The sequence below is a fragment of the Lineus longissimus genome, chromosome 15 (genome assembly GCF_910592395.1).
Source record: "Lineus longissimus chromosome 15, tnLinLong1.2, whole genome shotgun sequence".
In the NCBI taxonomy this organism is placed as follows: Eukaryota; Metazoa; Nemertea; class Pilidiophora; order Heteronemertea; family Lineidae; genus Lineus; species Lineus longissimus.
The window spans coordinates 2,951,120-2,976,579 of NC_088322.1; the positions used below are offsets into that span (position 1 = coordinate 2,951,120).

Here is a 25,460-nt window from a genome sequence, read left to right on the forward strand (position 1 = left end):
TGCTAGACCCCTGCTGATTGGACAGTTTTCGAGATCTGAGCACTTTTATGCCGGCCTACCCGATTTTCGACTCGGGGATGGGCTTCACGCAAAAGGTAAAAGATGTCCCCGAGGTTTTACGACGGATTATTATGCTCAGACTACATGCCTATCACCTCCAAGTGTGCTAGACCCCTGCTGATTGGACAGTTTTCGAGATCTGAGCACTTTCATGCCCGCCTACCCCCTCGACCGGGGCCGATTTTCGACTCGGGGATGAGAATAATAAAAAAGGGGTGATAGGAATCCTAGGTATTTGAAGCCATTTTGACCAAAGCCCTTACAGGCCTTTTGTCTCAAATTAGCCTCAAATTAGCTTAGAAACCCCTAAGAACCAGCCACCCCATTATTATCATTCTTAGGGAATACTACAGCTCAATGGGTTATTTCCTTAAAATAAATGGCCTTTTTACTGTCTTCATTATCCAAAACTGAAGTTAAAACCAAAGTTAACAGATGGCAGCACTGACGTAATTAATGTTAAACAGGTGTTACCTTAAACAGATGTTACTTTAAAGGTCATATATCAAGGTTTGAAAACATGCTTGATACTCATGAAATATGTTGAGGGTTAAAAAAACAAGATCCCAGACATTAAAAAAATTCTAATAATAAAGTCATTATTTAGTTATTTCAATTTTCAATTTGAAACTATTTGAATTTCCCACCACACACAACTTTAGATTAGTTCCACATGTGGCCGCTAGGGATTTTTTGATGACGTAGGTCGTGTCAGTCAGAACAAAGCAAGATGGCTTCCGCATACAGTTCAGAGAGTGAGAGCAGTGAATTTGAGGATGTTTTGGTCGATACAGAAGGATATTTAAACGTTGAGCCATACATGTTCGAGCCATTGATATCACTAGATCATAATGAGAGTGATCATTCGGACGAAAGTGATGAGGAAGTGGAGGATGAACGCCCTGAACGTGCAGGCAACAGAAAATGGCAAGTTTTGTTTACATTCTCACTCTGTTCTCTATGCACACAGCACTACATCATGACATGCATCCACTACTACTATACACAATTGGACTTTATCTGATGCTCTGGCACTTCTTGGATGGCTTTGTATTGGTTCAATGGTTGTATGTATTTGAACAGTCTCTGAAGGACATTTGCCATCTGCCATGTCATGGACTCGGCCTCATCATCACTGAGACTGAGGGAAGCCAAGGAGGGCAACTGGCAACTGGTCTAGTGTTAATCATCATTTTTTGTAAATATGTAAACGTTTATCATTTCAGGTGTGACTGTGGAAACTGCACAGCTCAAATCACTGGAACAGAGTCGATGTGCTGCAGTGACTATTCCCCAGTTCTGGCCAAGAAGGAAAGTTATGAGCCAGATGGAGTTGCCTGCATAACTCTGCATCCCGGATTCGCAAGCAACTGCCTTGACCGATATGTCCTGGAAAGTGCCATGTATGAATTTATCCAAGATCAAGGGCCAATAGGAAATGATCAGCCAATGCACAAGTAAGTTGAAATAAGTAAAATAACAGAAACTTGTACATGTACACTTCCTATTTATTTACAAAACAGAAACAACTGCTTTCAGCACAAAGGATTCATGACCATACTACATTGTATGCATTATGTTTCATCTGAACTCAAATTTTCTCTCAAACTGTCTTTTCAGGTTATGGAGATACCTTGCATACCGCAGATTTGTGCGCTGGTGCTGGCAACGTTTGGGCAAAAAGCAAAGACTTCCTCTTCCAGTCTGTGCTCGTGACAAGATTCGCTCTACCTGGCCCTCAGATGAGTACACTGGCTTTCGTTATCCAAAGAGTTGAGCGTCCGATTAAATCGAGTCTTCCGGCTATCCACGACCTCAAGTTTGGTTTGACGTTTCGTGTATTTCGTACAGACTGGCTTGGGTGTAGACTTGATGCGATCTTCGCTATTGGCCAATGCAGTGCTGTACGAGGGCATTTTCTCTCGAAGTCTCAATACCTCATTCAGTAGAAGTTCAATGTATTCTGAAAAGGAACGAATATTTTGATTTTTTTTGAACAATAAATATTTTGTATTTATAGGATGTCCTGTTTGTTTTTGGTGACACAAGATCATCTCCATGAAATACCTCTGGAAATTGAAATGGTGTTCACAGTCAAGTGGAACCTCTCTAAAGGGACCATCTCAAAATTGACTGATGCCAAAATAGAAGAACAGTGTTAGTCTCTCTGTGAACACTGAGCACCTAGAAAACTCCCCCCAGACAAACACTGTTCCTCTTTTTTTGCATCAGTAAATTTTGAGATGGTCCCTAAGGACACCCATGGGACTGACAAGTGCTCTCCTTAATAGAGTACACTCCCACCGCAGTGGTATGTCCCGCCCCTGGTTTCATATACCGTGCCAACCACTGCTAGGCGAGAGTCTTTATCAGCGGCTAGGAAGACGACTGCAACAACACTACTTTGGCACTCTGCCAAGCAATCGGATGTTGTCACCCTTTCTATATATGGCCATTTTCAAGGAGCATCCTCAACCTACATGTATGATATAGAAGTACTTTTTTGAAAAGGTTCCTACCATAAGTCACTGGTACTTTCACTTCCCTTGCCACAGGTTCACCCTTCTTTGCCTTCGGATAGGAGACTGACCATCGCTTAGTCCCATCTTTGTTCGCTGCTTGGGCACGTTTGGAATTCTCGTTGAAGTGCAATGCAGCTAGGAAGAGCCTGGAACAAATCGCAAAACCATAGTTAAAATACATGTAGGTTGTCAGCTATTGCAATGCATTATTAAGTTCAATCCCATAGATCCGGCCTATAGTCCCACTTTTAACTGCAGTTTTTACTTCTTTAATTTTAGATTAGAATTTAAAACAAGACTCGTCAGGGTCTTGATTGTGATACCTAGCACTGAGTTCCACTCTGTTTCAAAGAATAGATGAAAAAGAACTTGCCTTGCTTTCATTCCTTCATATCCGAAATGTAGAGACTTGGGAGCAAAGTGGCAGCATATGTTGTGATAGGACTCCAGCGAGGATGTCTGTTCTGCTGGGGACAACTGTTTGATGTCACGGATCAATGCTGCTTGTTCGAGGATCAGCTTCAGTTCAAGATGAGCTTTAGAGCCTGAAATGGAGACGGTGATATACTGTATGTTAAAAATTACTCCACCAAGACCACCTAAATCTAAAAAGATGAAAATAAATATCACCTTTTCAACAACTGCAGGTTGCCGTTTGTCTGGTTCAACTTCTGTGGAAGCCTCAGGGAATGCAGCATCAATCCCCACATCAAAATGATCATCATCATCTTCAGGTGCAGTGGCAGGGAGGTCACTGGCTGCATCTACATGGACTTCGGGTTGCTGTAGGCCTAAACGAGGGTCTTGGACGGCAGCTCGGAGTGCCTGAAAGTCAAAAGTTAATAAATTAGAATTTGTGGTTAATCAATTTGCATGGCAGACCTGCCGATATAGCAAAGAAGACATTGATAGATGGTTGCAGATGCATAACATGTATGATTTTTGAACAGACTAATGTTGCACAATATTGTTTCGCCTCGTCTGTGTTGTATCGCCAGTTATGTCATGACGCTGAACTACTATTGAAAAGTGACGGTATTATGCACAATCATCTTGACATGACGATATAATGCCGTGCAACGTTAGATAGGCCTAGATGTCAGATGACAATAATCTGTCATTGACAGTGGCTGTCACTGACACTGACCTGTGTCGCTGTCACCTTGCTAATGCTATGGCTGGAACACAAGAAGACACTATGCGGTATCACAGGCCCCAATAGGGCCTACACATTATGTATAACAACCGACCTCAGCAGCCTCACTTCTTGATGTTTACGTTTTTTGGCTAACGAACGTTCCTTTGGAGGCTGTCGCATGTAAGTGGGGTTGGTCAAATCGAATACAGATGGAACAGCTGTTTTTAACAAGTGGCATTTAATATTCAGTTGGATGCAGATATCCCGCTTCATGTGATAATCCGTATCGATAAAGTGATCACTGCAAAGTTTGGCCGAAGGCCCAGGCTTCCAACACTCCAAACGTTTGCACTTCCGAATCCACAGCTTCCTCCTCTCTCGTTCAACTGGCTTTGGAAATTCATGAAAATGGGTCCCATCCGTCATTCGATTGTTCTTTGTGCTAACCTTGACACAATTCGGAGCCACACAATACACCATAGTGAATGAAACACATTACTTCCAGGTGTGCATAACTAATTAAGGCCCTCCTGCTTTTATGATTGCATGACATGATCTACATCACAACTTTTGCTGAACCCGCCGCCTGGCTCTAACAAGCCAGTTGCTAGCCTGATCAGGTAATCAAGTTGTCAAACACATAATTGGCTATATCTTCAAAATGGATGGAGCTAATTGCATTTGGTTTTCTGTATTGTATAAAGTGTTAGGTACACTTTTGAAATCGTCTTACAGCAGAAAATGGCAAAAAACCTTGATATATGACCTTTAAATAGGCATAAATGTTATTGATCTAATAGAAAGTTCAATATCCGAGTGTGTAAAGCATGGAGCTTCCACACATGAGGTTGTGTTTCGGCGTGGGTTCGTTTCCCGGTGAAGGCAACATATGAAAACTGGCCTATGCCAAGCTTGTTTACTGCGTCGGTTGTTTAGTTACATGTTACAATGAAAAATGTCGCTGACTATCGGTTGCCAAGGATGACAACTTCCTGTTGAGATTGTTGAGATTGTTGTCATTGTACAACTAGCAAACAAGTGTTTGCCGGTTGCTATCAAAACAAACTGTCATCGTTTGCGCATGTCTGTTGCCAAGATGACAGGAATTATGGGTAATGACGTGTATGTATGTTCAGCAGGGTGTAAGACAGCACGGATAATGCATGTGCTGCATTTAAGGGATCAATGTGTGATTTACCAGTGTAGTAAGTGGAATGATGTACCAGTTTGACACCATGTGGCGCCACTGTAGTATTGCTCTTTACTGTGGAACCAAGTGTTTTTTAGAGGCCTGCTCTTGGAACTATTATTAATTTTACGAGTAAATAAATACAAGATGGCCACTGGATATTTATTAAATACAGATAGAGCACATAGAATTCCACTCGGTTTGAAAGCTGAGAGGCAGCATCACATCATTACTCATAATCCCTCTTCTGCTAATCCCAAAGAAACTTTGTATGTTAGAATACCGGCATTGAGGGAGAATACATTTTTTGTACCTAAATCTCTTTATTTGTCTGCTGATGTAACCATTTCTGGTGATTCTAAAAATAGTGTTGTAAATAATCTTGGTAGAAATCTAATCTCAAAGATGGTGGTTAAGTGGGGAACAGAGCAGATATTTGACCTTGACGAATACAGCCATTTTTCTACATTTAAAGATCTGTGGCTAACTGGAGAAGAAAGGAATGACAGGGTTTTTCAGGGTATTCAATCAGAAAATCTTAGAGAATTAAGATCGGGAGTAGCTGAAGCTGATGTCACTGGTGAAACAGCTAATGAAAAGACACTAAAGGAAGTGTTTGATAAGAAGTACAAAATACCATTAGATTTTGAATTATTCCACCATCATGCTTCATTTTACAAGTTTCCAATTCAAGAAGATGTGATCATCGAGATTACTTTAGCACCAAAGGAGGAAATCATAGTCACCGCAACCACAGCTAGCATGGGCTACAAACTTGAAAATATTTGTTTTGATTACGACACGGTTACTAATAAGATGATTGCAAATCAACTGAGCAACAAGTACAACTCTGGTTTCTCGATATTTTATGATTGGGTAGACCATTTTAAAACAGTTAATGTTACTGCTAATGAAACACTGATTAATGAGAACATCAACTTTCCAAGAATGTCAATTAAAGGATTATTGTTATTATTTGTGTCTGACTATGCAGATGGAGCTAGAGATTCAGAGAAGTTTGAAAACCCTAACATAAGTAAAGTACAAATCACAATTGAGGGTGTTGCCAATCAGGTGTTCCCAGAAGGAATGAGAATGATGGATCAATGGGAGGAGATCAAGAAACACTTCATGTCTGAAGATTTGAAGAAAACTCATGACTGTAACATGACAATGGAGAAATACTATGGTGATTCTAATCACTATGGTTTATGGTTGGACCTGAGAACTACTGAAGACAATAGATTACACGGATCAGGAAAGAAGCTCCAGAACACAAAAGATGGTATTCAATTATCTATTACAAAGAAATCTGGAAAGGGACCATACAAAATGCACATATTCGTGGTTTCTGATGCCCAGGTAAACATCCAGAATTCTCAGATTGCTTCACTCCAGCACTAAGGTGCTGAAAGAAACAAAGTTCGCTACAACATTAGATTTTCATCCTAATTAAATGGATACACCTGGAAAGAAAGATATCATAAATACACTGTATCAAAGTTTACTGTTGGCATCAACAACAATATTGGTTACTCTATGTTACTGAAAAGGTTCTTGAGAATCAATATCGGTCCCCCAAGTCAGGCCAACCTAGAGGAAATTATTAAACTGGGTGGAACTGTAGCTATTAGTAATGGAACATTAGAGTACCTTTACGATCAAGGAATCCTACCCAGAAATATTATGAAGTAAGAATAATTTACTTAACTAAATGGTAACTGTAATGAACATCGATTCCAGCGACTACCCGGATCAGAGTTCAAGTGATTTAACAGTCAATCTCAAGACTGAAATTCAAGATGCATGTAGCATCACTTTAACTTTTGCAGTAATACCTTGTACATTTTACAACATCAGTGCGGCCAGGGAGAATAACCGAATCAAAGTTAAGGGGTTTGATGTGGCAGAGATTACGCTACCAGATGGTCTCTATGACCTACAGAGCTTTTCAAAAGTATTTGCGGAGAATTTGAAAGAAAATAGTATGAGTCGAGGTGCTGTCAGATTTGACCTTGAAGAACCAACAGGTAAGGCAATATTAAAGTTCCTAAAGAGAAAAAATGAGGAGCATTATCAGATCTATTTTATTGGTAAAAGCAATGAGTTATTTGGCATGAAAACAGAATGGCCTTACCCTTTAGACAATAAAAGTAAGGATGATGTTGTAAGCGAGAAACCCATCAATTTTAGACCAATTAACCATTTTGTTTTTCACTGTGACATAGTCGAATCTACTAGTGTATTAAGTAATGGTGAAACATCTGATGTGCTAACTACAAGACCAATGAAATAAGCTAATTTTGGGGATTTAATAGCATACACCTTTGAGAAACCAATAGCAATTCCCTGTAAACCAAGATTCAATAAGCTGAATATTCGCTTAACGGATGAAAAAGGTGACATCATCGATCTTAATGGTCATAATGTACAGTACCAATTGGTATTAACTCGAGCTATGCTCTCAGGGACACATCATTGAAATTAAAATTCATTGGAATTAAATGGCTTTTGATGTGAAAGAGTAAATCCAAATGGATGTTGTAGTCTAATGATCAGTTTTGATCCTTTTTTCATCTTAAGTTCTTCTATGTAGTACTGTCTTTTCTCCTTAGGAATAACACTGTTTTCTTCTAAGGCATCTTTCATGGCTGATTCATCCTTATTAAAAAATAATACTAAAATTCTTATGTTCTCTCTGTAGTCCTTGACAACTGAATTGTACTTCTGAACTAGTAACCAAACAGTAAGATTGTAGTGCCTGCCAGAAAAGGCAAGATTACATAACTCGGACACCTTCTTTTTTGTGTCTCTCAAATTAGCACAGTCATCAATTAGGAATAATGTGTTAGAACCAGCAAAGGTCAGAGTAGCAAATTGAAGCACAAGGTCCAAATTACTGGCCACCGCTTCGGGATTAACTATGTAGACGCTCTTGTCTTGGTAAATCCATTTCCTGTCATATGTCTTATTGTTGAAATATGTTGGACAGAAAATGACTATGTTTTGGAATTTGTGTCGATACTCCTTTTCTAAGAGGTCAAGGGCAAAATATGTCTTACCACAATTGGTGACACCAGAAATTAGCATGTTATGTGGCTCGTAAATAAATACGTCACCCATTTAAATGGATGTAAAGGATGACACACAGCAGTATCTAAGGGATTTGTACTACAACCCCGAGAGTCCCGTGGCTTACAGTTCTTTGAGTAAGATGTGGAAACAGGTCAAGGAAGATGGTAAACTTATTAAACAAAAAGAAGTTAAAGAATTTCTAGAAACACTACCAACTCACCAACTACACAAACCGGCCATTAAGAAATTCACCTTCAGGAAAACAATGGTATCGTACATCGATCAACAGTGGCAAGCCGACCTGGTTGACATGCAGAAATTCGAGAGTAAGAATAAAGGTTTCAGATTCATTTTAACAGTCATAGATCTATTCAGTCGTTTTTCTTGGGTTCTAGCTGTTAAGAGTAAGAGGGGAGAAGAAATCAGAGACGCATTCAAATTGATTTTCAGGACTTCGTCCAAGGAGCAAAGCTCTAGAGAAGCAAAACCAGAAAAGATCCAGTTTGATGACGGTACAGAATTCTACAACAAACACTTCAAGGAACTCTTAACAGAAAATGACATAGAATGGTTCTCTACAAAATCTGATAAGAAGGCAGCGGTAGTAGAAAGATTCAACAGGACTCTTAAAGAAAAAATGTGGCGTTATTTCACTGCTAAGGAGACAGACAAGTGGATTGATGTTCTGGATGACTTGGTCAGTGGCTACAACAACACATTTCACTCATCAATAGGTATAAAACCTGTAGACGCCAGAAAGATGGAAAACGAAGGAGCTGTGTGGTACAATCTTTACGGTCTTCACCTCAAAAAAACCTTTGGTGATACAAAGTACAAAGTAGGTGACAGTGTAAGAATTTCAAAGTACAAGTCCATTTTCGGTAAAGGTTACATGCCCAACTTCACTGAGGAAGTATTCCAAATCAAACATATCATCTTCACTCACCCTATCGTCTACAAACTTGAAGATTATCATAAAGAGGAAAATCAAGGATATTTCTATGAAGAGGAATTGAGTTATGTTCCTAATCCTGACCAGCTAGAGTACAAGATCGAGAAAATCTTGAGGTACAAGACCAGTAAAGGCAAGAAATATGGATTAGTGAAGTGGAAGGGATACAGTGATAAATTCAATGAATGGTTACCAGTTTCTGATATCAAATCATTGAAATGAAATAAAGTCTCTAAAGTTACTTAAGTCACAAGAACAAGTTCGAAAAACGCAATTAAAAAAAATGTCCTACTAAATAAAGAAAGAAATGGAGGGAGAAATATTTAATGCTACTGTCAATGTGTATCAGCAACAACCTATGTATCAGCAGCAACCTATGTTTCAGCAGCAACCTATGTATCAGCCACAACCAGTAATTTCAGGACCTACTGTGTTTTGTGTTAAATGCTACGAAAAGAAACCTGAAATTAAATTTGGAAAGAACAGACGTAATAAACTACTTGATTACTGTAAAGAATGTGGTTCAACTGAAATCAAGGGATGTAATAAATGTTATGAAAATAAATTACTAAGTGATGGTGAATTTGGTAAAAATGGAAATAGAGGTAACTGCAGATCATGTTTTAATTCATATTACAAAAAGGATTACCTTGACCAAAATGGTAATAGAGACAGACACAAAATTAGGGTTGGTCTTAACCGCATTTCTAAGGGAGAGTGTACTGGTAATTCATCATTCAATCTAGGATGTACAGACAGTTTCTTCTCACAGTGGTTAGAGTACCAGAGGAGTCTATCTCCAATAGTAGAAGAAGAGTTGGATCATGTCTTACCAATCAAGGAATTCAAAGATAAACCTGAACTGTGCTTTGCTTGGTTTAACATGAGACCAATGGAAAAGACAGAAAACATACAGAAGAGTGCTACAGTAGACTACACACTATTTAAGGATCAATTGGATAGGTCAATGGATTTCATGGAAAAAATGAGAAGTGAAAACTGGTTTGTCTCTCGAGACAAGAATGTGATACCAGATTGGAAAACAGTGATATCACAGCATTTCGGGGATTATCTTTGTGATGAAAATATGATTTTGCTTAATAAATTATCTAATTTGAATAACAACATGATAATGAACCAGAACATTAACATATGTAGTATGACAGAAATGATAAACGAGATGATTAAGTTGAGTAATAGACTTAATAGAAATTTACTCTTTGCAGTGAATTGATTTGACTTTGTCTTTTGACTTAATTAAATGAGCATAACATGGGGTTACACTAAAAGACCAAAGAATTGGAAAGATAGGTTAGAACACTTTTACAAAAAACTAGATGAGCTTGACAAGCAAGACGTGGAGAATCCACCAGTTGTGGAGAATCCACCTTCTAGGCCTAGGAGATCTACTTCAGGCAGTACTTTGTCCTCAGCAAAAGAGTTGAGCTTTGATCCAAAGATAAAGCCCTCTAATGCTAATAGTAATAAACTTATTTCTGGTGTTGATTCTAGTTTTTCACATTAGTTTTTTAAACTTAATTAAATGGAAGACAGAAGTAGGCTTTATCCTGATTTGAGTAATGAACAGAATACCGGGACAGTAAACCCGGACTACGTCCAGAGAGTTCAACCAGACCCTCAGTCTTTCAGGCTTAATGCAATTAGTGATGTTAAGAAGTTCTTTGAGTGCGAAATTGAATGCAGGAGAAAGATATTTTTAAAATACAAAAAAGCTTTTGATGTGATTACTGGCATAAGCCATTTCCTTAATTTTGCCAGCATTGCAGCTGGCTCTGTTGGTGTTTCCGCTCTAGCTGGTGTCATCACGGCTCCGATAGGTTTAGCTCTGGGTGGCGTAACAATAGGTAGTGCCATTATTTCATCGGCCATAGGCTGGGAGAAAAAGAATATTCTAAGGAAAATTGAAAAACATGAGAAGATAAGCATGTTGGCCATTTCCAAACTGAACTCAATCAATGATTTGGTCAGTAAAGCCTTAACCGATTCTCACATATCTACAGAGGAATTCGGTTTAATACTCAAGGAGAAGGAGAAATACATTTCGATGAAAAATGCCATTAGGAAAAAACAAAGGGAGACCAATTCCAATGTCGATGTAGAGTCTCTCAAAAAAACCTTTTTAGAACAAGGAAAAAAGATAGCTCAGACAGAGATGCTAGAAAAACTAAAAGTTCAGTAAATCAAACAGGACTAAATAGTCCTAATCCTAATGTGGTGTATCACTATCACTATCACCATGACTTCGGTGTTAGGGGTGAATTTCCGCCAGTGCCACTACCATCAGCGCCACCATATTCATTAGTTTAATAAAGATTTTGCACTCAAGCGAAGTTTGAAACGCTGTAATCTATGTAGCCTTCATAATACATTCCAAATGGTAACGTTCTTATTCCATCTTCAAGTATGAACCTCTTATCATCAATAGGACTGAGGCTTTTTTGTCAACTTCTTCCAAATAGATTTGGTGTTTATCTGATCTTAAGTGTCTCATCTTGTGGTAAAATGACATACTCTTTTCAAGACAATCAACATAGTCATCAAATGAAATATTTCTCTTTACTACATTCTTGGCAATACCCTTTAATTTCTTAGAATCGTAATCTTTTGTCCTGTAAGCATACATCTTACTTCTCAGGGCAATGAATTCAGTCATCTCGACTCCTCCTAACTCATCCTTGAAATAAGCTGGCACCTTCTTCTTACTGGTGTCATAGAGTGGATGATCTTTTGGATAATTACTGAAGTCAAAATAGTGTTTCAACTCCTTTAAGTCTTTAGTTAAGTCATCAGTATTAATGTTAAGTACAAAGGAATCTGTATCTAGATACAGTAGTTCAATATTTTTCTCACCAAAGTACGGTTGAAGAACTTCATAATAGAATTCATACATTAATAATTTAGACAATTCAAGTACTGAAGCTCCTATGTAGATTGGTTTGTTGAATTTCATTGATGTTTTCCTCATGCTAATAGCAGCATTCTGTTCGTCAAATACGCATATCGATGAAAACCTGGGATTGGCCATTACACTCCTGGCTCTCTCCCCGTCCGTTACCAATTCTATTTCCACCCTGTTCCTTACATTCTCACAAGTCTTTCCGTAGAAAGCATTATTCATGAGCTTGAAATAGTCTTTCTCAAAATCAGTCTTAGAATCCATACGTCTTTTAGTATTAAAATCAATGTATGGTGCTAACCACTTTGATTGTTTAAAACATATCACCGAATGAACCCTCTTAAGTACCATTCCGTGCTTGAGGTAAAATTGTAGCATTCTGTAATGCACTACTATATAATTAGTTTTATCCTTTTGTGTTAGTATTAGTTACTCTACGTTTGATCTTTTATCATCGCCCAGTAACTCTCTCTAGTAAGGACTTAATTCATCATCTTCAATAAAGAGAGATTCGGGACAGAATGGAAAGTTCCTTGACTTAAATTTAATATTTCCTGGATACTCCAAATCCACCTCTAAGAAGTAGCCTACTTCACTATCACTTGGAATTGCCATAATCTGCTCTTTACTAATAACATTCATGTTAAGTGGATCAATATCTATCATTTCAAAACTACCATAGGGTTGAGGTTCCATCATGGCCCATCCGTAAAGATTGTTTGCGTCTACGTAGAGTAGTTTGTGGTGTTCATCTGCCTTGACATGTCTTGTTCCCATAACACCCGAAATTCCACCTCGTATTGCTTTCTCAAAAGTAAGTAAGATGTTGGTATCAGTCAGTAGTTCTAGGTTTATTCCTGTGTACTTCAAACCAGCTTGCCAGGTTAGGCCTGGTGCCGAGTAACAGTGACATGGATCTATCTGAAAGTAGTTCAAATTGACATCCCTGAATTTCTCAAATAAATCAGCTAAAAGGATCACATCAGTTTTGAGGTAGAGGTCAATGAACTCACCGTGATTCCTGATCTTGAAATGATCCCATATTACCTTAGCCTCATCATAGGCAGAATCAGGTGTCATTTCATTTTTCAATTCGTGAAAAAACATAGACTTTTCTAGGTAAGTGACATTGTAGCTTTCATGTGATGTGTAAAAAGAGTAAGGTACTGAACCCTTCTTCCTCAATAGTTTAAAATCAATGGTATTTGGGAACTTCTGTCTCGTAATTTTAAAGTCATCATCCAGCATTGATTTGGTTATGTTGTCTAAACTGGACTGCATGAATCTGTACGAGTCCAAAAACCTGAAACAACCGAACTGAAATGACATGTATTCCTCTGCTGTTTTGGCAAGTAATTTCAGTTTCTTGTACTTCGGTAGTTTAGTCATTAAGTCTTTAATAAACAGGTGTGAATCATAATTACTAAGATTGTGAAAAAATACTGGAACGAACATGGCTTTATTTTCATTCAAATTGCATGAGCTGTGAGCAGCACCTCGATATCTACCACTGTAGTGATCGTGATCCTTGACCTTGTCATATCCTAAAGGTTGATTACAGTAATAACATTGTGTTTCTAATTGATATTTCTGCCAGTCTTCATCTGTCATTGTTAGAGGAAAGTTACAGTTCAATAAATTAGAGAATTGTTCTTCCAGCCTGATTAACCAGTTACAGAACACATCTACAACATCAGCACCCCTGTGAGACACATACTGGCTACTGTAAAGTTGTGGGTAGTCTGAGTGAACATAAACACCAACAGCTGATTCATGATGTTTGAATAGCTTCTTTGAACTCGGTTCTTTCATCATAGGTGGCTCTACTGATACTACTGGCTCGCTTATTGATTCAAAATCAGCATAGATTACAAATGGAACTCTATTTTTAAATGAGTGTTTTTTTCAAATTTAAGCTGTGACCATTTACTGTTAGGTGGAGGCAGACTGATCTTACAGTAATCGTGTTCTCCACATTTCTTTTTATGATTGTCTAGTGTAGACTTCCTGTAAAAGTAATTCATGCATCTCCTGCAAAGATACACTCTATGAGCGAGTGACCTGAAGAAAAGATTGATGTCTCTTATGTACATGAAATGGTCCTTGAAATAGAGCAGATCAATGACATCATCATCGTCATAATTCTTGGACAGGTAGAGAGGTTCTAGTTTTGCGGCATAAATGCTTTTAGCCCATTCGTTCTCTAACTTGAACACATTAATTTTGAGATTATTATCACTCTCTATCTTAGGGATATCTTTTTGAATACATACAGGAAATGATTCTATTTTGATATCAGTAGTTTTCGAACTCTGTTCTCGTGACGAAGTCATTTCTAGCATGTCAGTAGTGATATTAAATGTACTCTCAGGATTTTCCTTTAGATATTTAGCGGCCAATAAAGACCAGAGAAAACATTTATTGTCATTGGACTCCACATTAATTGCAGCTTTTGTTTTAAATGGTAATTTAGTGTAATGACCACCTTTACACCTCTTGTAAGAACAGATGGTCATGTTACAAGACTCTATTTTATTTAAAGTAAGTCCAGACCCTTGAAAGTACCTTTCCTCAATCTGTGTCTTAATGTAGTTTAACTGGTTGGTTATGGCATAAATTGCCTGGTTCCTTGAAATTATGCTTTCCATTGGAGACTGTATGGGGTGTGTCGAGCTATGCTCTCTGGACGTAGTCCGGGTTACACTTTCACCCTGACGATCAATGCTCTGCTCTTCGACCAAAGGTCGATCAAACTGAGCAAATACTGATATGCTAATTTTGTGATGGTAATCATTGAGTTGAAATAATACCTCCTCTAATTTATCTCTGTATTCATACACTTGTTTAGCTTCTCTGTCAATCTTCAAACTAATGGTGACAACAGGCTTGCCAAATTGTTTTACTATTTCTACTCCACTCACTTTCTTTATGCCATCTAGCTCATTTTCCTCAAATGCAAGTTTCTTATCCATACTTTTAGTGATCAGTGATGGGGCTCGGGGTTGAGCAATAGGGACATAATCCGGATTTAATTTGGTCAGGTGACCTTTGGTTCTCCTGTGAATGGCCATATTATTGTATGATATGTACTTGTCACATGTAGTGCAAAGTATTTTTCTGATTCTTATCAGTCATTCTATTTATTAGACTAAAATTTATTAATTCAATAAATCTCTTGAATTAAATAGAAATGGACTTCATAATCAGTGAACAAGAATGTAATGAAGCCAAATTTGAGTACTACTTAACAGACCAATTAGACATAAAATCCATTACTTTGAAATCGATAACCTTTTACAATTCATGGTGGACAGGTGATTTTCTACCATAGGGATTCAGGATGTTCTCATTTCTAGTCGAAATAACCAGAATTACAACAAATGAGCCCTTAGATAAACAATTATGGTGTATGGATGAATTTAGGACATTATTTGCTCCTGGACTTGAAACAGATGCACTTGAAAAGGAAGTCATGAAAGTTTGCGAACGGTATTTGGAAAATGAATCTACCACAACTAAAGACACCATTACTAAATACCCATTTCCATACTCTCGACATTTTAGTTTAAGTTCGTTTTGTGAGGTATGGCAAACATACATAAAAGAAAACGGAATAAGCCATGTGAAAATTTACTGTGATAACAATAATTACATAACCCTTGAACTTACAGAGGATAAAGAGTACCCTCTGAAAGTAGACAAGTTAGATAAAAATGAAAAAATCAAGATTGAGAGAAACACAGAAGGTTTTCAAATAAGCAAAACCATAAGAGAGGTGATAGAAAAACAGCTCACAGTGGTGAATGAGTGGTTTGGCTTTAAGCAAACTAAATTCACCAAGAAAGGAAAATACTCCAAGAAAGGAAAATACTACTCCACAAGACCACTCAACTTTTACAGGAAATATCTATTCCTGCAAGCTAATTTGGTTGACAAAGCTAAGACCCTCTACAACAATAAACCATCTGACATTTTCTGCATCATACCTGTAGAAGATGGTGACCAAATAAAAATGCAGCGATACGAACCGAATTGTAAGAAAACGATAAATAAGTGTACTAATCACATAAAATTCGAAATCACTGATGAGAATGGTAAGCTAGTTAATTTCAGAGGAACAGAGGTTTCTTTAGAGTTAAGAATAGAGTTAAACTCTTGTGGTGAAGACAAGCACCTCGGACCACCTGATGAGATCATTCCATTAAAGGAAGAGTACATTTCTTCTCTTTAACTACAGGTTTAACAAGAGGGCTAATTGACCCCTTCCTGAGTGATCCCTTCATGACTGCTTCATTCAAGCCTGATCGCTGCTCTTTACTTACTTTTTTAGGAAGTTTCTGAAACATAAGAAATGCTGCTAAAATAATTGCACCTAAACCTACATAGACATAGGTATTACTGGTAGATTCACGCAGTGATACATCAGTATTTTGAGATTGTGGTTCTTCTTCCTCTACTTCTTCTTCCTCCTTTTCCACAACTCTGTTGTTTGGGGAGGAGTACTGTACTTTAAATGTCATCTTATCCTTTTTTATCCTCTTAAATTCCTGAGATCTTCTACCCAGTTCTCTAGACCATGCTAATTGTTTCTCTGATCGAGGTTTCTTAGACACTGAAACTTTAGTAGTATCAGTTACAGTTTCAAGTTCCATTTATCTTGGCCGAATAAATTCGAACTATGTTCTCATGACCAGGTTAATTTAGTCTTCTCTACCTGTAATATTTAGACTTTCATCTATTAGTTTGTCACATTCAGAGACAGTCATATTTGGTGTATTCATATTTGGTGTATTCATACCCGATGTATTCATTGATGATTCCTCATGACAATGGCCTAAAGTAATAAGTGTTGTTGAAGCAAGTGCCGTCAATGGTCCCATTTTGATACTAAACCATCCAAGCCATTTGTCAAGTTCATTGGTAACGATGTAATCATTTCTGAGGTCATGGTAAAGATCATCCTCGTCATCTATTGGTAATAACCACCTTGATAATTTAGTGTAAGCTTTAAGTACTGTCTTACCCAAAGAATCATTAAGTCTGGCAGCCATCTTTGTCTGGTAGATTCTGTGGTGTTTTAAGAGTTCCTTTTCTGTCATATTATCTAAGTCATTTAAAGTTAGTTGTTTATTAAGTAAATACTTGCTTTTCCCAGTTGCAACTAAAATTTCTAAGTCTTGTTTGGCTTTAAGGCCACTATCAGTCAAATAGTTCAAATTTTGTTGATTGCTACTTGAACCTTGTTGATTGCTAGTTGATCCTAGTTGGCAACTAGAATTGACTATTCCTTGACTGGGAGTAACTAAATTTGAACTATTCAACTTCTTGTTTGAAACTTGTTGATTTGTAGTGCAGTTCTGTTGAAAGTTAGTACTGTTCTGTTGGTAACTACCAGTGTTCTGTTGGTAACTACCAGTGTTCTGTTGGTTAGAAGCCCCGACTCGAGCTATGCTCTCAGGACTGAGTCCGACTGGGTTTTGATTGATAACACCAATATGTTTCATTTGTTGTTCAATTACAGATGATGTCTGACTATTCATTTGCTGACTGTTCATTTAAAATAATAGAAACATGAGTGTTAAGTGCAAAATGCTGTTTTCACAAGTTTATTGCACTTAACACTAGCTGGTGCTAACTTAATACTACTGATGCAGTTAATGTCTCGACCTGCACTAGCACTCAATAAAACGTCAAACTGCTTGTCAATATCCTGGTCATATTCCTTCTCAACCTTGTAATTCTGGAAGAAAATACTTTGAGTGAAATCATACCATAATCTCTCCAAATCATTAACTCGCTCCTTGTTGGTTAAAAAAGGTCTAAATATTACATAATCAATTTTCATCGTTTTAAAGGCTTGGTGTAAAAATACCTTGTAGTTATTGTGACCTTCACACCACAGTAAAGCAGAAATCTAAGGAAAGCATAGTAGACTAGTCTAAGGTCAGTGATATTCTCATCTGTTAATTGGGGTTTACCAATAGCCCTGTTGATAAATTCAATGGCAAGAAACCAGTCATATTCCCCACAGTGAAATTCAACAAGTATGGCCTCGCCATGTAACCCCTTTTCCCGTAACTTAGAGGGGAGAGTGGCAATACCCATTTTTAAAGCTAAGTGGACTGTACTTTCATATCTCTGCTTACTAAGACATTTTCTGTGACTTGAAAAGTAGCATTGTAAATACACTTCCACAAGGTCCTTTAAATATTTGAGAACCGATTCAGACAAACGTCTCCATCCAAGCTTTCTAAGAATAATGTCAAAATAACGAATCTTGTTGTCAATCTTGATCTCAAGAGTCTTAAAATCATCATCGTAACTGGTTGCATTACAAACAATGCAGAATTGATACTTCACAGGTTTAGCGGCGTTCCTGGCTAAATTTAAATTTTTTGGTACTCAAAAAGTGTCCAACGTTTGCAATTACGGCAGAATTGGGCATTAGTGTTGGTACTGACGTCATATTCTTTCATTCTTGGCAGGACTACTTTGTGTGTCTCAGTAGGCTTATCAAATTTCCCACTGTCATAATTCTTGCTGTCATTTTCTTCACTGAAATTTCTATCCATGGCCCTAGGACGAATGAATCCTTTAAGATTCTCATTGTTCCACTCACTAGAATAATAATCTTTTAATGAGATGTATTTATTCATATTTACATGATAATTATTTTTTTAAACATTGTTTTTGATAGAAGGTCACATAAGACCTTTTACGTGATTTTAACCTTTTACGTGATTTTAAGGCTAATTAAACCATAGATTATGGAGCTCACAATAGCAATAACTGCTATGATCAGATGTTCAGCTAGAAAGCCAACAACTGCACCAATTGTTTTCAGGAGAAATGAAACTAAAGACCCTATTATTCCAGGTAAAGCTGCAGCTGATTTCTTAGCTAGTTCTTTTAGCCATTCAGCAAACTTCTTGAGACCTTCTTTTACTTTATCTGGTATTGATGGTTTTGGTCCTGGCCCAGGTTCTGGTGTAGGTCCTGGAGTTGGGTCTGGTCATGGAGTTGGGTCTGGTCCTGGAGTTGGTTTTACAGATTTAGTGGCACCACTTAAAGCACTACTGATACTGAGACCTAGAGTTGTAAATGTCATTACAACAGCTGTTATTATGGTTACACCATACGTCTTAAAAAGTAACTTTATTCTGTCCTTTAGAGGAATAGTTGAATTGGTTTCTTTAGAACATCAACAATTAAACGTTTAATTCTTCTAGTTTGTGACTCCCTGTCATTGTCTAACCTCCATACCTTTGACATTTCCTCATGCAATTTGTCATTTAGTTCATCTATTTGCTTTTTCAACTCCCCCGTATCTTTAGCATCTTCTTCTACAGACTTTACATAGTCTCTTGTTAAATTATGAAGTTGATTTTCTAATTCCTCTATTTGCATGTCCTTATCCCTCTTTACTGCAGCTAGATCATCACCAGCCTGTTTTAACCCTCTAAGTTCTCTCAAGGCAGATTCAGTAAAACCCAGTGTTTTAAGTTCATCATCATTAGAATCTATCAGTTTATCTATTGGTTGGTTTGAACTGTTTACCTCATTAATTAGTGACTGTGTTTCAACAGCTTGAGTTGATACCGGTTGTGGTTGACTTACTGGTTCCGGGCCTTCCATAGGTGCCATTCTAGGTCCTTCCATAGGTGCTGGTTCATCAGGTGCAATCATACCTCTAATCATGTCAGCAAATCTAGTACCAAACTTATTCTTTAATATGCTTTCAGTAAAGAATTTACCATTATCTTTAAGTAAAGGAATGATCCAGTATTTCTGTTTATTTAAAGGATCAGTGAATAGTTTAATTTTTTTCTTTTGTTGTTCTGTAAAGTTTGCGAGTTCTTCATTTGTTGGAAAGAAGTAAGGATCGTTGTTGTACAAATAAATACGTGATGCTAGATTACTCAGTTTGTTAGGGTCATATTTCCATCCCGTCCCTTTCAATGCTTCTGCAAGTTTATCCTCTTTAAATAGTAGCCAACTCTTCTCTTGCTCTAGTTGCGGATCAATACCTCTTGCTCTTTCTGGAGTTGTAGTGAATGAAGTTTCAGTAGTAAGATTTGTATTACCTGTGTTGTATGTTGTGCCGTCATCTTGAAAAATTCTATACTTTCTCCAATCAGGAAGATCATCCACATCAGGATCGAAATTAGGATCGTAATCATCCATTTCATAATCTTCACCTCCTTCAGCCATAATTACTTATTTATCTAACCATAAAAACAATCAATGTACCAACAACTGAGTAAAGCATGAATTTAATTGTTTCATGAGTATCATCCTCCCTCTCAACTTTGGTGTCCCGTTTAGTAGTAGGAGTATTCTTTGATGTTTCAGTTGTTTTTGGTGCATCAACATTACTCTTTGGTGTATGACTGGTCTTGACAGTATCAACACTACTCTCAACTCTTATTTTCTTAGAACTATTTCCTTCCATCAGTGGTGGTGGTAAGGTCTTTTTGTGGTTAATGTCATTCTTACCAGGTTTAGCATTTTTTGGTGCTATTAAAATGTTATTATTGTAGTTATCCAGCTTACCAATAACGAGTACCATATTTGACCCTATGACATACAGTCCTGGTGCTATTACATAATCTAGTCTTGTATGAGTGTCACTCACTGTTTTTTGGTATCTTTGAATTGAAGTGGGAATATCAGGATGTTGATTAATCGAGTCCTTTAATAGTTTGTTAAATTCCTTCTGAGCATCCAATTCTGTACCCGGTACTCCAATTATTGGTGTTCTGGTCAACGCCTGAGCACCCAGAATACAGTAAACATATGTTCTTATTGTGTCATTCAACCTCTCTATTCCAGGATTAGAGAAACCATTTGATTTAAATATCAGGAATTGTTGATAGGTTTGACATTAATTTTGTGTAATTACATCAAATACATTCTTGTGTTGTTTCACATGATACTTAATGAAAGTATCTGGATATTTGAAATTAGCCATTCCAGCATCCCAGTCTTTACTGAACATCGGTGGCATTCTATTTTCATGAACTTGCATGAGGAAGAAATTGATTTTTAGAATCATTGATGTAATATCCGGGATCAGTTATGTTCGGGTTGTAATCCGGTACACTCCATGACCTCCAACCACCGTTATTTTCAAACACTGAGAAATCATATTCGTCTTTTAAACCAAATTCACTCAATAACCCTCCTAGTTTCCTACGGTTAATGTTATTGTTTGTCTCATTGAAATCACTTTCACCTGGAATTGGTATCTCTAGATTCTTCATGATCTTCAATATTTGATAGTAAACATGAAATCTGTAAATTGACCTTATCAATGGGTCACTGTGATTCAAGTGATCATCTATTGAAATACCACAACCGGTAGTAGCAAACCAAACAGCCATGTTAAATTGGTTCTGGTAAAACGATAATGGATTCTTTTCCAGTCGCAGACAGTTTTTCTTATTTTTCAGGCTCAAAAACTCAGGTGTTATCTTAGTTTCTTGTAGTCTGAAGAAATTGTTACTGGTAACAGTTACTTCTAAATTAAAGAAGTCATAGGTGAAGTTACTTTTATGTTGAGTTGCTATTGGATAATACTTTATTACTCCAGAAGCTGATGAATAATTATGTTTGGTTTTAACTTCAGTTTTGGATAATGAAGACAGTAAAAAGGCCATTTATTTTAAGGAAATAACCCATTGAGCTATAGTATTCCCTAAGAATAATAATAATGGGGTGGCTGGTTCTTAGGGGTTTCTAAGCTAATTTGAAGCCTTTTTGAGACCAAAGGCCTGTAAGGGCTTTGGTCAAAATGGCTTCAAAATACCTAGGATTCCTATCAACCCATTATTATTATTCTCTTGCTGAACGGTTCAGTTCATTTTTCAGTGAGAAGGTGCAACTCATCAGAGACAAGTTTCCAGCGTCAGTTTCGAATGAATCATTAGATGAACATTATTCACTGACTTCATACCTTGATGTATTTAAGCCTGTAACTGAACACGGGCTACTCAAACTCATTAGTGACATGAAACCAATACAGTGTGCATTAGACCCACTCCCAACATCTTTGCTTAGGAAGTGCCTACCAGGAGACATTATGCGCCTGATTTGCAAGATAGTCAATTCCTCATTGGAAAGTGGCATGGTGCCAAGCTCTTTCAAACGAGCTATTCTTAATCCCTTGATTTAGAAGCCATCCTTAGATGCTGACACACTCAAAAACTACAGGCCTGTCTCTAACCTGTCCTTCCTTTCAAAGGTTTTGGAGAGGGTGGTTTGCAATCAGTTATCAAGCCATATTGCTGAAAACGGTGCTCTTGACAAGTTTCAATCTGCTTCCAAACCACTTCACAGTGTTGAAACGGCACTATTGCGAGTACACAATGACATAATTCATGCACTTGATGAAAAGAAGTGTGTACTCCTTGTATTACTCGACATGAGCGCCGCATTTGACACTGTGGACCATTCCAGACTACTTCAGAGACTTGCTGCTATGGGTGTTACTGGCACAGCACTGGCATGGGTTTCGTCTTATCTTGATAACAGATCACGAGAGGTATGCATTGACGGCAAATTGTCAAGACCTAGTCCTATCAAGTTCGGTGTTCCCCAGGGTTCTATACTGGGACCAGTACTTTTTACTGTCTACACTACCCCAGTTGGTGGAATCATCCGTAAGCATGCCATTATGTACCACTTATATGCTGTTGACAGTCAATTGTATGTGGCCTTCACTATAACTGAGATTAGTACCACCTGCTCCAAGATCTCTAATGCTGTCCACGATTTAAATCTCTGGTTGGTCGACAACTTTCTTAGCTGTAATGGCGACAAGACCGAGATTCTGCTAATCTGTTCCCGCAGGTTCAGCAGCACTATTAATCTCCCCGCCATCCGTGTCATTGATGCAAATGTATATTCTTCTGTTTCTGCAAGAGATTTGGGTGTGATCTTGGACCATGATTTCAATTTCAAAGAACACATTAACACATGTGTACGGGCCACCAATTTTCACATTCGTAACATCGGGAAAATCAAAAAATATCTAACTCCAAATACCACCAGGTTATATGTCCAGGCTCTTGTAATATCTCGCCTGGATTTCTGTAATTCCCTTTTCCTTGGTTGTCCCAATTCAACAATTATACCCCTACAGAAGGTACAAAATTCTGCCGCTCGCCTAATTACCAAGACCAAGAAACGATCTTCCATTTCCCCAGTACTCAGGTCTCTACATTGGCTTCCTGTGCAACAGCGCATCAAGTACAAGGTTCTCCTTCTTACTTACAAGTGTCTTCACCAACTTGCTCCCCAATACCTTTCAGAACTTCTCTCCGTTCATACCGTTTCTCGAACTCTGCGCTCTTCATCGGCCGTTCTTCTGTCTATCCCAAAGACCAATGTCATGTCAGTCGGTGGTAGAGCATTTTCAATTGGAGCCCCTCAGCTGTGGAACAAACTTCCTTCAACTGTTAGGAACTGCAGCTCTCTGCTATCTTTCAAGGGACAACTGAAACATTTGCTTTTTAAAGAGGCCTTTCAAGCGCTTTGAGCGGCCAGTTAATGGTTGGATACTGCGCTGTATAAGACTCGTATTATTATTATTATTATATAATTGTCCATATGTCATGATGGGAGACCATGGAACTATAGCTTAACTGTAAAATTCAATTGGAGAACATAGATAATCTCGTGATAAACCACAAAATCTGTATGGCAAGTGATCCTACACTGGACAGCACAACTGTTTATCTCTGGATACCATCAACTGCCTTGAGATGTAGCCAGGGCTGATGTAGATAGGTGCACTGCGAGATCAATGTGACCTCGCTGTCCCAGAATTGCCAATTAATCCTGCATTCGATATTAGGATATGTGCATGATACTTGCATAAAGCCAGAAACTATTTGTGTTTTTACAACCATTATAACGGCACCTGTTATTGGAGTTAAAACTGATACATAGCTCTACTTGGGTTGGTTGGTAAAGACTTTTAGTTTTACCCACCTTCTTGTCAATCCATGGTCTTATTACATTTCTTGTTTCACTTCAGGAAAATGCATGGGTTCGTTATACCCTTTCTGTTGCGCCTATTGAGTGTGAAGTTCACCAGTTCTGTGAGGAAAAGTATTTGAAGAAAATCATAGTTGTTGATTCAAAAGGTAAATGTAAATCCTGCTATTTTAATTTAAGGTTGCTTATTATAAAAAGATTGACCAAGTATCTTGACGTTGCTTGGTATGTGCGGAAATTACATAACATTGCATCATGACATGTCCAATAGTTATCACAGGAGAGAAACTCTTTTGTGTGTTAACTGGTTAAAAATTTATTTCTTTGTCCAGATTGAAAGAAAAGGTTGTAATACATGTATATTTTCAGGGCGTCATCATTTTGTGATGTTTCAATTCTGTCGTTGTGAATGCGAGTCCATCACTCTTATAAGACACCACCTTTGGCCAGCATCCCCAATCAAACCAAAGATCTGCTTCAGTTTCCATATTATGGAAATGCTGCGTGTATTGTACCTGATGGTTCCAGTGCCTGTCCGAGATTTCTGCGAAGCCTTGAAATTCATTTATCATCCTTTTGTTCAGATGGAAAATCCGGTGAGAGCCTTTTTCTGCTCCGTCTCGTATTTCAGCAAATATACTGGCTTGTATCTCACCACATCGACATCATGATTGAACCAGTTTTGTGCATGCAGAAAATAGTCACAATCTTACATAATATAAAAGAACAGATGAATGGCTGGACGAATTAGCCTAAGGCCAACCATTTGTGTAATATTTGTTAAAGATGATTTAGGTCTCATAAATGTTCTGTTTTCTTGATTACTGATGTATTCTGTGCTCCTGTTACATTTCTATAATTCAATTCTAGTGACTCTGGTCACACTCGCAACAACCCAGATGGAGTTTGTTACATTATTTCTTGACCATTTTGTGTGATCAATACATCCTGGACTTATTTATTTTAAATCATTATTTGAATTTTCCTTATTGTATTCATTTTTTGGGCATTGAAGAAGTGTTAACCTACTATTTTACAGGTTTTCCAAGACATCTATAAGGTGTTGATTAACGAGTCTTTTGAGGAGTATCGTTATTTTATCCATCAAATGGAAACACTAGCTCCATTGTGTTCAGGGATTGAGTACTCAAAGTGTCCAGCATGCCCACAGGTAAGAAGAGCTCTTTTAGCAGACTCTTTGTGTCCCAAATCTGTCACGTTTCAATCCAAATGAACTCGGTTAGCAAAAATTGATGGAAATGATGTTCTGTATGTTGTTCAGTTGTTCTGTAATCAAAGCACAAACAGTTACATTGTAAGTTTTGAAGATGATGGTTCTGGCAGTGATGATCATGGTGCTGCAGATGATGATATTTGAGCATGAATTTCTTTGAATGTTTTTAGAAAAATGAGTACCAACGAATCATTTCCATTGATGCAAATATGGGTCTTGTAAGGAAGAAGTCATCTGGCAGCAGTGTGGCTAAACCAAAACATGACCTCTACTTCATTGACCAAAGTGGTGTAGATAAATTTGTGGCTGCAAATTCAAAGGCTCAACCGTCAAAGGAAGTGGTATGTACCCTGGTCTCGTGTCATATTGGGCA

The 25,460-nt window shown here is 37.7% G+C and overlaps 1 protein-coding gene across 1 annotated transcript; it reads left to right on the forward strand.

The window, feature by feature from the left end:
- The first annotated feature begins 559 nt into the window (after positions 1 to 559).
- On the forward strand, positions 560 to 1,936 carry LOC135499789 (uncharacterized). The gene is made up of 3 exons (XM_064790744.1): positions 560 to 987; positions 1,287 to 1,517; positions 1,681 to 1,936. The coding sequence occupies exons 1-3, from the start codon at positions 791 to 793 to the stop codon at positions 1,835 to 1,837; spliced, it is 585 nt and encodes a 194-aa protein (XP_064646814.1). The 5' UTR covers positions 560 to 790; the 3' UTR covers positions 1,838 to 1,936.
- The last annotated feature ends 23,524 nt before the right edge of the window (positions 1,937 to 25,460 follow it).

What these genes read in the sequence shown, in the direction of transcription:
- LOC135499789 (XM_064790744.1), top strand. Translation starts at nt 791, where the DNA reads ATGGCTTCCGCATACAGTTCAGAGAGTGAGAGCAGTGAATTTGAGGAT. An exon ending in CGTGCAGGCAACAGAAAATG is followed by an intron (nt 988 to 1,286) that starts GCAAGTTTTGTT and finishes TTATCATTTCAG; the next exon opens with GTGTGACTGTGGAAACTGCA. An exon ending in AATGATCAGCCAATGCACAA is followed by an intron (nt 1,518 to 1,680) that starts GTAAGTTGAAAT and finishes CTGTCTTTTCAG; the next exon opens with GTTATGGAGATACCTTGCAT.